Source organism: Babylonia areolata, chromosome 16 (genome assembly GCF_041734735.1).
Source record: "Babylonia areolata isolate BAREFJ2019XMU chromosome 16, ASM4173473v1, whole genome shotgun sequence".
NCBI classification, from domain to species: Eukaryota; Metazoa; Mollusca; class Gastropoda; order Neogastropoda; family Buccinidae; genus Babylonia; species Babylonia areolata.
The window spans coordinates 30,620,385-30,635,384 of record NC_134891.1 but is presented as its reverse complement, the minus strand read 5'-3'; the positions used below and the strand labels follow the sequence as shown (position 1 = coordinate 30,635,384).

At 41.0% G+C, this 15,000-nt stretch overlaps 1 protein-coding gene across 4 annotated transcripts in view; it reads right to left on the bottom strand.

Moving 5' to 3' along the window:
• Positions 1-15,000, bottom strand: part of LOC143291323 (uncharacterized) — a 66,735-nt gene that overhangs the window by 48,486 nt on the left and 3,249 nt on the right. For all 4 annotated transcript variants that reach the window (XM_076601194.1, XM_076601193.1, XM_076601195.1 and 1 more), the window contains exons 2-3: positions 5,844-5,899; positions 1,492-1,592 (exon numbers count right to left, since the gene is read on the bottom strand). In XM_076601194.1, coding sequence (XP_076457309.1) covers positions 1,492-1,592; positions 5,844-5,899 — 157 coding nt within the window. The remainder of the gene's footprint in view (positions 1-1,491; positions 1,593-5,843; positions 5,900-15,000) is intronic.

Below are 15,000 nucleotides of genomic sequence, written 5' to 3'. Positions count from 1 at the left end.
CAAACATCGACAGGGAGGAAGGAGTGAGAACAAACATGGACAGGGAGGAAGGAGTGAGAACAAACATCGACAGGGAGGAAGGAGTGAGAACAAACATGGACAGGGAGGAAGAAATGAGAACAAACATGGACAGGGAGGAAGGAGTGAGAACAAACATGGACAGGGAGGAAGAAATGAGAACAAACATCAACAGGGAGGAAGGAGTGAGAACAAACATGGACAGGGAGGAAGGAGTGAGAACAAACATCGACAGGGAGGAAGGAGTGAGAACAAACATGGACAGGGAGGAAGAAATGAGAACAAACATGGACAGGGAGGAAGGAGTGAGAACAAACATGGACAGGGAGGAAGGAGTGAGAGCAAACATGGACAGGGAGGAAGATGTGAGAACGAACATCGACAGGGAGGAAGGAGTGAGAACAAACATGGACAGGGAGGAAGTGAGAACAAACACAGACAGGGAGGAAGGAGTGAGAACAAACATGGACAGGGAGGAAGGAGTGAGAACAAACATCGACAGGGAGGAAGGAGTGAGAACAAACATCGACAGGGAGGAAGGAGTAAGAACAAACATGGACAGGGAGGAAGGAGTGAGAACAAACATGGACAGGGAGGAAGAAATGAGAACAAACATGGACAGGGAGGAAGAAATGAGAACAAACATGGACAGGGAGGAAGGAGTGAGAACAAACATGGACAGGGAGGAAGGAATGAGAACAAACATGGACAGGGAGGAAGGAGTAAGAACAAACATCGACAGGGAGGAAGGAGTGAGAACAAACATGGACAGGGAGGAAGATGTGAGAACAAACATCAACAGGGAGGAAGGCAAACATCGACAGGGAGGAAGGAATGAGAACAAACATCAAAAGGGAGGAAGGAGTGAGAACAAACATAGACAGGGAGGAAGGAATGAGAACAAACATCGACAGGGAGGAAGGAGTGAGAACAAACATCGACAGGGAGGAAGATGTGAGAACAAACATGGACAGGGAGGAAGGAGTGAGAACAAACATGGACAGGGAGGAAGATGTGAGAACAAACATCGACAGGGAGGAAGGAGTGAGAACAAACATCGACAGGGAGGAAGGAGTGAGTACAAACATGGACAGGGAGGAAGGAGTGAGAACAAACATCGACAGGGAGGAAGGAGTGAGAACAAACATGGACAGGGAGGAAGGAGTGAGAACAAACATGGACAGGGAGGAAGATGTGAGAACAAACATCGACAGGGAGGAAGGAGTGAGAACAAACATGGACAGGGAGGAAGATGTGAGAACAAACATGGACAGGGAGGAAGGAGTGAGAACAAACATGAACAGGGAGGAAGGATTGAGAACAAACATCGACAGGGAGGAAGGAGTGAGAACAAACATTGACAGGGAGGAAGGAGTGAGAACAAACATCGACAGGGAGGGAGTGAGAACAAACATCGACAGGAAGGAGTGAAAACAAACACAGACAGGGAGAAAGCCAAGAAGAAGAACTGACAGAAAGCCAGAAGTCAGTCCACACGTCGCAGCATTGCTGGCACAGTATGACGCCGCTTCCGCTGCCAGCAGTGTCTTGAAGGAGGACTCTGAATTGCTCCACTGTGAACAAGGAATAAAACATTACCGTCACAGTCAGTCTTTAAAATAAACACCATCACAGTCAGTCTTTAAAACAAACACCGTCACGGTCAGTCTTTAAAATACACACTGTCACAGTCAGTCTTTAAAACAAACACCGTCACAGTCAGTCTTTAAAACAAACACTGTCACAGTCAGTCTTTAAAACAAACACTGTCACAGTCAGTCTTCACGGTCAGTCTTTAAAAAACACACTGTCACAGTCAGTCTTTAAAACAAACACCGTCACAGTCAGTCTTTAAAACAAACACCGTCACAGTCAGTCTTTAAAACAAACACTGTCACAGTCAGTATTTAAAACAAACACACTGTCACAGTCAGTCTTTAAAACAAACACTGTCACCGTCAGTCTTCACGGTCAGTCTTTAAAACAAACACACTGTCACAGTCAGTCTTTAAAACAAACACTGTCACAGTCAGTATTTAAAACAAACACTGTCACAGTCAGTCTTTAAAACAAACACTGTCACAGTCAGTCTTTAAAACAAACACCGTCACGGTCAGTCTTTAAAATACACACTGTCACAGTCAGTCTTTAAAACAAACACTGTCACAGTCAGTCTTTAAAATACACACTGTCACAGTCAGTCTTTAAAACAAACACTGTCACAGTCAGTCTTTAAAACAAACACCGTCACAGTAAGTCTTTAAAACAAACACTGTCACAGTCAGTCTTGAAAAAATATAACACTTGTTAAACACCCATCACAGTCAGTCTTTAAAAAATATAACACTTGTTGGGTGGTCTTTAAAAAATATAACACTTGTTGGGTGGTCTTTAAAAAATATAACACTTGTTGGGTGGTCTTTAAAAAATATAACACTTGTTGGGTGGTCTTTAAAAAATATAACACTTGTTAAACACCCATCACAGTCAGTCTTTAAAAAATATAACACTTGTTGGGTGGTCTTTAAAAAATATAACACTTGTTGGGTGGTCTTTAAAAAATATAACACTTGTTGGGTGGTCTTTAAAAAATATAACACTTGTTGGGTGGTCTTTAAAAAATACAGTGCCTTAGTCGGCTGGTCTGTTTAAAAAATGACAACCGAACCTTTTAAATGAATGAATTATATTGATACTTATATAGCACCTATCCTTGGACAGAGACCAAGCTCTAAGTGCTTTACAAACTTGGGTCATTTGCACAACAGGCAGCCAACCTGGGTAGAGCCAACTGAAGGCTCCTGTGTCATTCCATTAGATTTCAAGCATTCTCACATACACACATGTAACATTTTACATGTATGACTGTTTTGTTTGTCTACCCTACCTTATAGGCAGCCATACTCCATTTTGGGGATGTGTATGCTGGGCGTGTTCTTGTTTCCATAACCCACTGAATACTGACATGGATTAATGGATCTTTAACATGGGTATTTGATCTTCTGCGTGCGCATACACACAAAGGGGCTTCAGGCACTAGCAGGTCAGCACATATGTTGACCTGGGAAATCAGAAAAATCTCCACCCTTTACCCACCAGGCGCTGTTACCGAGATTGAAACCTGATGTAGTATCCCAGATTGCCCCCCACCTGAAAACGTCCCCAGGGAACAAACTGACTGCTGGAAATGCCCCCTGGGGACTTTCTCACTGTTCATAATGTCCCCTGCAGACATTATTAGTGGCCAAAATACCCCCTTCTTGGGTTCTAGCCTCATTCTGAAATGTCTCCCTTACCCTGAAAATGTCTTCCGCATGTATCCCATAATGTCCCCTTTGCCAAAAATGCCTCCCCCCTCTCCAACCCCCCCTCCACACAACCCTGCCCCCCCCACCCCCCTCCCCTATTACCCCCTCCCCTGTATCTTCAAGTGCGTGGTGTGTGTGTGTGTGTGTGTGTGTGTGTGTGTGTGTGTGCTTGTGTCTGTAACAGTCTTTGTCTCATGCATCTATGTGTGTGTGTGTGTGTGTGTGTGTGTGCTTGTGTCTGTAACAGTCTTTGTCTCATGCATCTATGTGTGTGTGTGTGTGTGTGTGTGTGTGTGTGTGTGTGTGTGTGTGTGTCTGTAACAGTCTTTGTCTCATGCACCTATGTGTGTGTGTGAGTGTGTGTGTGTGTGTGTGTGTGTGTGTGTGTGTGTGTGTGTGTGTGTGTGTGTGTGTGTGTGTGTGTGTGTGTGTGTGTGTGTGCTTGTGTCTGTAACAGTCTTTGTCTCATGCATCTATGTGTGTGTGTGAGTGTGTGTGGGAGGGGGGCCGAGGAGCGTGCGAATGTGTGGCTGTATGCATATACGCGCGCACATGTAGGTATACGTGAAAGTTATTTAAGTGTAACATTTTTCAGTGCAAAATCTTTGGTATATATCCCCTGAGTTTTCCCTGTCTTTCTGTCAGCGTGATAATGTCACTGGGTAAAATATCTGAACATGCCTCAGTTGACAAAACTGAAGAGATTATTGTATGGGAGAGAGACAGAGAGAGACACAGAGAGAGGGACAGACAGAAAGAGAGACATGTGTGTATATGTGTTAGTGACTTGAAAATATCGAAATAACAGTTTGAAAACAAACAAATGACATACCACGGACATAAACTTTTAAGAGACAAACAAACATGCGGAGTAACAAAATTTTTATGTCCTCAATAAAACGAACAATCAAATTTCTGCACGTCAGACCACAAAATAAAATAACAATAACAATTGTAAAAACAAAAGCAAAAACATACAACAACTAAAAAATATGAACTGCCTCTGTGGTGCAAAATATCTCTTTGTACTGTGTCAATCTTAAAAACACAACGACTGCATCAGTCAATCTTGAAATACAACACCTGCATCAGTCAATCTTGAAATCCTACACCTGCATCAGTCAATCTTGAAATACAACACCTGCATCAGTCAATCTTGAAATACAACACCTGCATCAGTCAATCTTGAAATACAACACCTGCATCAGTCAATCTTGAAATACAACACCTGCATCAGTCAATCTTGAAATACAACACCTGCATCAGTCAATCTTGAAATACAACACCTGCATCAGTCAATCTTGAAATACAACACCTGCATCAGTCAATCTTGAAATACAACACCTGCATCAGTCAATCTTGAAATACAACACCTGCATCAGTCAATCTTGAAATACTACACCTGCATCAGTCAATCTTGAAATACAACACCTGCATCAGTCAAACTTAAAATACAACACCTGCATCAGTCTGGCAACCAGTCACATGCCAGTCTTATCTGATTACATCTGTTCTATAAAAGACAGAGAAATAATCTCCTGTCCAGCTCCTCTTTAGATGCCTGATTCTGATGATGACGACACAAGATATAACTGTGCTTTCTAATTCATCATTTGCTACCTGTACCAGCAGGTGTAATAGCTGAGTGGTTGCAGCTTTAGATGGTGCCTGCATAGTTCAGATGGTCTGGTGCCAGATCAGCATTCAGCCTGAGTTTGAATCCCACCTGCCCCGAGTAACAAGAGTGCTGTTCTAGCTGCCTGCTTTACTGTCTCGTCATTCTGGTGGCATCAGTGTAAAGAGGGGCAAGTCCATAATAGTAATCATATGGATTGTTAAGATACCACAGGCATGTACATCTACAGAGCATTGTTATGATACCACAGGCATGTACCTCTATACAGCATTGTTATGATACCACAGGTATGTACATCTACAGAGCATTGTTAAGATACCACAGGCATGTACATCTACAGAGCATTGTTAAGATACCACAGGCATGTACATCTACAGAGCATTGTTATGATACCACAGGCATGTACATCTACAGAGCATTGTTAAGATACCACAGGTATGTACATCTACAGAGCATTGTTATGATACCACAGGCATGTACATCTACAGAGCATTGTTAAGATACCACAGGCATGTACATCTATAGAGCATTGTTATGATACCACAGGCATGTACATCTATAGAGCATTGTTAAGATACCACAGGCATGTACATCTACAGAGCATTGTTAAGATACCACAGGTATGTACATCTACAGAGCATTGTTATGATACCACAGGCATGTACATCTACAGAGCATTGTTAAGATACCACAGGTATGTACATCTATAGAGCATTGTTATGATACCACAGGCATGTACATCTATAGAGCATTGTTAAGATACCACAGGCATGTACATCTATAGAGCATTGTTAAGTTACAGGCATGCAGATTGGGCATCTTGTGGTCTGTTTATAACAGTAAATCAAAGAGGGATACAAGCAATAAATAAACAATACTACCTCTGACGAAGACAGCTGATAAAATGTTACTTCTACATTCTGTGACGCCCTTTCACCTGCACACGAAACAAACCAGTGTTTATGAATCCATTGTTAACAACAACAACAGCATCACACACACATACAGAGAGAGAGAGAGAGAGAGAGAGAGAGAGAGAGCGAGAGAGAGAGAGACAGAGACAGAGAGAGAGAGTTTCCTGATAACACTGAACATAATACTGGCACTTAGAGAACAGTTTCCTGCGATGTTCTTTTTATTTTTGACTCACTTGTGTAAACAAAGTGAGTCTATGTTTTAACCCGGTGTTCGGTTGTCTGTGTGTGTGTGTGTGTGTGTCCGTGGTAAACATTAACATTGACATTTTCTCTGCAAATACTTTGTCAGTTGACACCAAATTAGGCATAAAAATAGGAAAAATTCAGTTCTTTCCAGTCATCTTGTTTAAAACAATATTGCACCTCTGGGATGGGCACAAAAATATAAAAAAAGGAAGCCAAATTATATGCAAACTACATTTACTGTTATATTTATATTTTTTTTTTATTATCTAAACTTGGCACTTTGATCTGATATTCTGACACAACAACAAGAGCAGTCATTATTATCATTTTTTGTTCATAGGAACTTCTTTCGCTAAGCATGGAAGTTTCATTTATTTTGCAAACATTTTGGTGCATATAGTAAAAAAGGGACATTAATCTGTAATTAATGCTAGGGGACTTAATTTGCTTTAAACTGATCTTTCTCATCTTAAACATTACATTTTGAAATTATACTCAATACATAAAAGGCTTGTGTGTTTTACTCTGTGTACAGGGTTTTCACTATATTCATTCGCCCAAGTGGTCTTTTTCGGAAAATACTAAAATCAACAGGACGAGTGGACTTTACAGATCTATTGGCTGAGCCCTGAAGGTCATGGGCAAAAATCAATTGCGTACACATATTTATACACATTCAAAGCGCATGCTCATATTCTTTGCGAACGCGAACGACGCCATTTTGTTTCAAGTTGTTGACCTGCCCGTTCAATCCAATATTCAATCGACAATACACGATAACATGTGATGGAAAGTTGTTGAAGGAGACCGTTAAATATTTATTCAAAGAAAGATTTGTGAACGCCTCATCACTTACTGGATTATGCCCCAAACGGCCATAAAAATATCCACAGAATCAGTCGGAATTCACAGTTAAAAACTGTAAACCATGTGAATTAATACCCTTGAATTGATGAAACGAAAAAATTTCCAGTCTTGACTTTTCTCAAAATGAAGTCCTTTTCACTTCATACGACGTTTAGAAGTACTTGTACTTGGCTCTACATGTTATTAGTTTAACAAAATACTAAATTTTCATATCAACTTTAAAACTATAAAACTAGAATGAACATAAAAGAGAAATTGAATCCACCGTGTCGTACTACATTCCCGGCGGGTGTAACTAATCTTGTACATCTATCTAGATCTAAAGAAAACCGCTAAATGTTGCAGTGTGATTGCAGCGATAGCCACGACTCCTTTATCGCGGACTTAAAAAGAATTTTTTATTGCCCTTAAAGATTTTTTGAATGCCCAAGATACACCAGAATAATATGATTTAAACAGCATTCTCACTGCGAATACTGCAATTGATTTATCGCCCTTTAAAAAGGTATTTCAAATATTAAATTTTAGAACGTCAGTTAAAGCCTGAACCGGACTATAAATGGCGGGCGATTTGAATCAAGCCAGTTTCTCACCAGAGTCTGACACTGTGACGTCGGTGAAGGTTTATTCAAAATAAAAGCCTAATAAAGCTACGGTTTGGCTTCATTTATGGCAGAGAGCGAGATTTGCCTAGCAGCTTCCAATCTAGACCTGAATTGACTTTGGAAAGTACAAAATGTGTCAGCTACACGTCATACAAAATTTGAATGCAGAGAAAAGGGGCGGAGCTAGAGCCGTTTGTGTTTGCGCTAGACGTGTCTGTCAGATAAAAATAGCACCAGCACGTGGTACTGTCCGGTGAGAATTGGAAAGCATGCAGACAGCCCCTCGACATTGGCAACCGTAAACGACCACATTGTTTGTAAAACATGCAAACGGAGAGAAATATGACGATCTACTAACCTTTCACCACCACATGTGACCCATGTAGGGAAGGTCGTCTGGATTTGGATACAAGTCCTGGATAGGCTCTAGTGCGCATGCGCAACCGAAACCTTGCTCTCGGGAGTTAAGACTTTAAGGAGCCACGATAGTGTAATGGGTAAGACAGTTTCTTCTCACCTGAACATGCAGGGTTCGAATCTGGTTAGGACTTTTTTCTTTTTCTTTTTAATTTTGAACCCGAAGCTTTATAATAACAAATACAGAACATATTTTAACGATTAGATTTTTTTTTTTTTTAAAGTGTATCACAAGTGAGTCTTGAAGGCCTTGCCTCTCTTGTTATTTCTTAAGCTGATATCATAAGCAACATATGTTTCAAATACTTCCCAATAAGCAGAAACTGGTATGAGTATTTCGCAAATACCAAATCCTTAAGTGACATGTGTTGAATTAACAGTTGTTGTATTTTTCCATAATACACACCATGTCTGTCTCTCTATATTCATTTGTTCATTTACTGTGTTTGCATACTCTATATCATAATGTATGTAGCTTTATCTTAGTTGCTCCTTGTCTATATTTAATTGTTCATTTATTGTGTTTGCACACTCTATATTACAATGTATGTAACTTTACCTTAACTGCTCCATGTCTGTCTATATCTATTTGTTCATTTATTTTGTTTGCATACGGTATATGATAATGCATGTAGCTTTATCTTAATTGCTCCATGTCTGACTGTCTATATCTATTTGTTCATTTATTTTGTTTGCATACGGTATATCATAATGTATATAGCTTTACCTCAGTTGTTCCTTGTTCTCCTATCTGCTGACTGTCACAGTTTACCTGATGTATTTTGTTGTCACAGTTTACCTGATGCATTTTGTTGTCACAGTTTACCTGATGCATTTTGTTGTCACAGTTTACCTGATGCATTTTGTTGTCACAGTTTACCTGATGCATTTTGTTGTCACAGTTTACCTGTTGTCACAGTTTACCTGATGCATTTTGTTGTCACAGTTTACCTGATGCATTTTGCTGTCACAGTTTACCTGATGTATTTTGTTGTCACAGTTTACCTGATGCATTTTGTTGTCACAGTTTACCTGTTGTCACAGTTTACCTGATGTATTTTGTTGTCACAGTTTACCTGTTGTCACAGTTTACCTGATGCATTTTGTTGTCACAGTTTACCTGATGCATTTTGTTGTCACAGTTTACCTGTTGTCACAGTTTACCTGATGTATTTTGTTGTCACAGTTTACCTGTTGTCACAGTTTACCTGATGCATTTTGTTGTCACAGTTTACCTGTTGTCACAGTTTACCTGATGCATTTTGTTGTCACAGTTTACCTGATGTATTTTGTTGTCACAGTTTACCTGATGCATTTTGCTGTCACAGTTTACCTGTTGTCACAGTTTACCTGATGCATTTTGTTGTCACAGTTTACCTGGTGCATTTTGTTGTCACAGTTTACCTGATGTATTTTGTTGTCACAGTTTACCTGATGCATTTTGTTGTCACAGTTTACCTGGTGCATTTTGTTGTCACAGTTTACCTGATGTATTTTGTTGTCACAGTTTACCTGTTGTCACAGTTTACCTGATGCATTTTGTTGTCACAGTTTACCTGTTGTCACAGTTTACCTGATGCATTTTGTTGTCACAGTTTACCTGGTGTATTTTGTTGTCACAGTTTACCTGATGCATTTTGCTGTCACAGTTTACCTGATGCATTTTGTTGTCACAGTTTTTTGTCACAGTTTACCTGATGCATTTTGTTGTCACAGTTTACCTGATGCATTTTGTTGTCACAGTTTACCGGTTGTCACAGTTTACCTGATGCATTTTGTTGCCACAGTTTACCTGTTGTCACAGTTTACCTGGTGCATTTTGTTGTCACAGTTTACCTGTTGTCACAGTTTACCTGATGCATTTTGTTGTCACAGTTTACCTGATGCATTTTGTTGTCACTGTTTACCTGATGCATTCTGTTGTCACTGTTTACATGATGCATTTTGTTGTCACAGTTTACCTGTTGTCACAGTTTACCTGATGCATTTTGTTGTCACAGTTTACCTGTTGTCACAGTTTACCTGATGCATTTTGTTGTCACAGTTTACCTGATGCATTTTGTTGTTGTCACAGTTTACCTGATGCATTTTGTTGTCACAGTTTACCTGATGCATTTTGTTGTCACAGTTTACCTGTTGTCACAGTTTACCTGATGCACTTTGTTGTCACAGTTTACCTGATGCATTTTGTTGTCGTCACAGTTTACCTGATGCATTTTGTTGTCACAGTTTACCTGTTGTCACAGTTTACCTGATGCATTTTGCTGTCACAGTTTACCTGACGCATTTTGCTGTCACAGTTTACTGGTGCATTTTGTTGTCACAGTTTACCTGTTGTCACAGTTTACCTGATGCATTTTGCTGTCACAGTTTACCTGATGCATTTTGCTGTCACAGTTTACCTGTTGTCACAGTTTACCTGACGCATTTTGCTGTCACAGTTTACTGGTGCATTTTGCTGTCACAGTTTACCTGATGCATTTTGCTGTCACAGTTTACCTGTTGTCACAGTTTACCTGATGCATTTTGCTGTCACAGTTTACCTGTTGTCACAGTTTACCTGATGCATTTTGTTGTCACAGTTTACCTGATGCATTTTGTTGTCACAGTTTACCTGATGCATTTTGCTTCAGAGACAGCAGACAGAACGACAGAGACTTAAACACTCAGGGCATACATACAGACAGACAGACAGACAGACAGGCACAAACATAGAGATAATTACATAGGGAATAGATATTAAAAAAAAACAAAAAAAAACCATAACAGTTACACCTACTTCCACACCCAAACCGCTATGGGAAACAGAGACCTGCTTTTGATATTCAGAATACTGTGATAAGAAAAAGAATAAAACTATCAATATTATGTAACTGAATGCAAACACTCGTCTATATGAAAAGTATCAGGTGTTTACAGATGGATCAGTGCTTGAAAATAAAGACACAGATGTGTGTCACATTCACTTAGACGTGTCATTCCTTCACTTAAAATTGAAAGGTCATTTCATCTGGGAAGCAAGCTATCTATACTTAGACAAATTTTAGCAAAAAAAGTTTGTTGTGTATTTGGTAAATAGATCACATGAAACCACATTTTATTTCAGTGTCAAGACATTGACAGGCTGCTTCCACAGCCGTCTAAAGTAAGTAACTTTTCAGACCAAACATAACAGAAATTAACACTGTTCACCCTGTTACATAGTCCAATAGCAATGTGTTTATGATGCATCCTACAGATATATAATTTCATTTTTGTTGTTGTCCATGTTGCTGATTGCTGTGACACTTATTTTTATGGATTTTTGATCCCACTATTCTAGTTTATACTTTCTCTGTATATCACCCCCCCCCCCCCCCCAAACCCCCTTCTCCCTGCCCCATTTCCCCTCTCCCCCCTGACACGTCTAATATCAATTAAAGTGAAAAGACATTAAGTGAAAGAAATACATTTATACAGATGGGAAGAGAAAGAAAGAGAGGGAGTAAGAGAGAGAGGGGGGAGACTAGAGAGACTGAGAAAGAGAGAAAGACAGACAGACAGAGAGAAAGACTGAGACAGACAGAAAGGCAGGGAGAGGGTGAGAGAGAAACAAAGAGTGTCGGCCATGCAGTGACAGTGACTGAAGAGGAACAGAGAGAAACAGACTCAGTGTCGGCCATGCAGTGACAGAGACTGAAGAGGAACAGAGAGAAACAGACTCAGTGTCGGCCATGCAGTGACGGAGACTGAAGAGGAACAGAGAGAAACAGACTCAGTGTCGGCCATGCAGTGACGGAGACTGAAGAGGAACAGAGAGAAACAGACTCAGTGTCGGCCATGCAGTGACAGTGACTGAAGAGGAACAGAGAGAAACAGACTCAGTGTCGGCCATGCAGTGACAGTGACTGAAGAGGAACAGAGAGAAACAGACTCAGTGTCGGCCATGCAGTGACAGTGACTGAAGAGGAACAGAGAGAAACAGACTCAGTGTCGGCCATGCAGTGACAGTGACTGAAGAGGAACAGAGAGAAACAGACTCAGTGTCGGCCATGCAGTGACAGAGACTGAAGAGGAACAGAGAGAAACAGACTCAGTGTCGGCCATGCAGTGACAGAGACTGAAGAGGAACAGAGAGAAACAGACTCAGTGTCGGCCATGCAGTGACAGAGACTGAAGAGGAACAGAGAGAAACAGACTCAGTGTCGGCCATGCAGTGACAGAGACTGAAGAGGAACAGAGAGAAACAGACAATGAGCGTCAGCCATGCAGTGACAGTGACTGAAGAGGAACAGAGAGAAACAGACTCAGAGTGTCGGCCATGCAGTGACAGAGACTGAAGAGGAACAGAGAGAAACAGACAATGAGCGTCGGCCATGCAGTGACAGTGACTGAAGAGGAAGAGAGAAACAGACTCAGAGTGTCGGCCATGCAGTGACAGAGACTGAAGAGGAACAGAGAGAAACAGACTCAGAGTGTCGGCCATGCAGTGACAGAGACTGAAGAGGAAGAGAGAAACAGACTCAGAGTGTCGGCCATGCAGTGACAGAGACTGAAGAGGAACAGAGAGAAACAGACTCAGTGTCGGCCATGCAGTGACAGAGACTGAAGAGGAACAGAGAGAAACAGACTCAGAGTGTCGGCCATGCAGTGACAGAGACTGAAGAGGAACAGAGAGAAACAGACTCAGAGTGTCGGCCATGCAGTGACAGAGACTGAAGAGGAAGAGAGAAACAGACTCAGAGTGTCGGCCATGCAGTGACAGAGACTGAAGAGGAAGAGAGAAACAGACTCAGAGTGTCGGCCATGCAGTGACAGAGACTGAAGAGGAACAGAGAGAAACAGACAATGAGCGTCGGCCATGCAGTGACAGTGACTGAAGAGGAAGAGAGAAACAGACTCAGAGTGTCGGCCATGCAGTGACAGAGACTGAAGAGGAACAGAGAGAAACAGACAATGAGCGTCGGCCATGCAGTGACAGTGACTGAAGAGGAACAGAGAAACAGACTCAGAGTATCGGCCATGCAGTGACAGAGACTGAAGAGGAACAGAGAGAAACAGACTCAGAGTGTCGGCCATGCAGTGACAGAGACTGAAGAGGAAGAGAGAAACAGACTCCGAGTGTCGGCCATGCAGTGACAGAGACTGAAGAGGAACAGAGAGAAACAGACTCAGTGTCGGCCATGCAGTGACAGAGACTGAAGAGGAACAGAGAGAAACAGACTCAGAGTGTCGGCCATGCAGTGACAGAGACTGAAGAGGAACAGAGAGAAACAGACTCAGTGTGTCGGCCATGCAGTGACAGAGACTGAAGAGGAACAGAGAGAAACAGACTCAGAGTGTCGGCCATGCAGTGACAGAGACTGAAGAGGAACAGAGAGAAACAGACTCAGTGTGTCGGCCATGCAGTGACAGAGACTGAAGAGGAACAGAGAGAAACAGACTCAGTGTGTCGGCCATGCAGTGACAGTGACAGAAGAGGAACAGAGAGAAACAGACTCAGTGTGTCGGCCATGCAGTGACAGAGACTGAAGAGGAACAGAGAGAAACAGACAATGAGTGTCAGCCATGCAGTGACAGAGACTGAAGACTGAAGATGTTTTATTCATAAAGGCCATAGCCCCTTAGAAGGGGGATAAACATGAAAGTCGCGTACAAATACACAGAACGTTCAAGATGTTACGAAGGCACTTCGACGTTTAAACACTTTACACAGATAAAGAGTGAATTGTTTAACAAGACTTTCGTTTGTAGATGACATTAACAAGACGAGTTTGAATAAACAAGGTTGTCTGAAATATTTTTTCTGGAATTAATTGTTCTCTGATATCTCTCAATTCTGCACAATCTAGCACAAAATGGACTTCATCTTCCTTTGACTTTTTGCATAACGGACAAATAGTATCAGAAATGTTAGACTGTCTGTAACGATATCGATGGACAAACAATTCAGAAACGCCAAATCTAAATTTGGTCATTACATGCTTCAGATGCCTGTCAACATTCATAAGACATATAAGTTGGAAAACTATGTTGGTTATTGATAAGTCGATAAATCTCAAATCTGTCACTGCCTTGGATATGTGAATTCCAGTTTTGCCATCTGCTGTCAATCATTCTTTCACGAAACACACGAATAAAAGCTTTAGTATCCCCAACCCCTTGGCTAAGCCACACAAAACCAAATCCATTTTCACATAGCTTCACCCTAATATTCAAAACCCAATTTTTCTTGCCTCTGCTATCCAGTTCTAATAACATTATGTATGCTTTATGTGGTAGTCTATGAGTATCCATCTGTGTCAACTTTAACCAATAATGAATGCATTTAGTAGCAGACTGTAAAGATATCGGGTATCTGTTTGTTTCTCCATAGATAAAATCATTAGGTGTTTGTGGGGACACTCCAAGAAATTTTTTCAGAGCATACAAATGAACTTTATCACAGTGCATAGCAGCAGCGTCAAGACCCCATAATTCTGCACCATATTGTATCATAGGTTGAATTTGAGAATCAAATATTTTCAAGAACAGTTTCAGTGACTGGTTATTCAACAACCATAACTTCTTCATGACACCTATCAATACACTTTTAGCTCTGCTTGTCAGGTTTTTACAGGCAAAAGTAAAACTTAAACGTGTTGAAAAATACAAACCTAAATATTTATATACATTTACAACAGGCATTATCAATCCATTATATGTCCATCTTTCCCTTACGGAAAGATATCCACCCTTTCTAAACACTATTATATTGCTTTTATCCATATTAACATTTAGTTGGAGAAGCAGCGGCACGTTGCAGACTGTTTAGCTGATTTCATTTTTGTTGTTGTCCATGTTGCTGATTGCTGTGACACTTATTTTTATGGATTTTTGATCCCACTATTCTAGTTTATACTTTCTCTGTATATCCCCCCCCCCCACCCCCACAAACCCCCCTCCTCCCTGCCCCATTTCCCCTCTCCCCCCTGACACGTCTAATATCAATTAAAGTGAAAAGACAT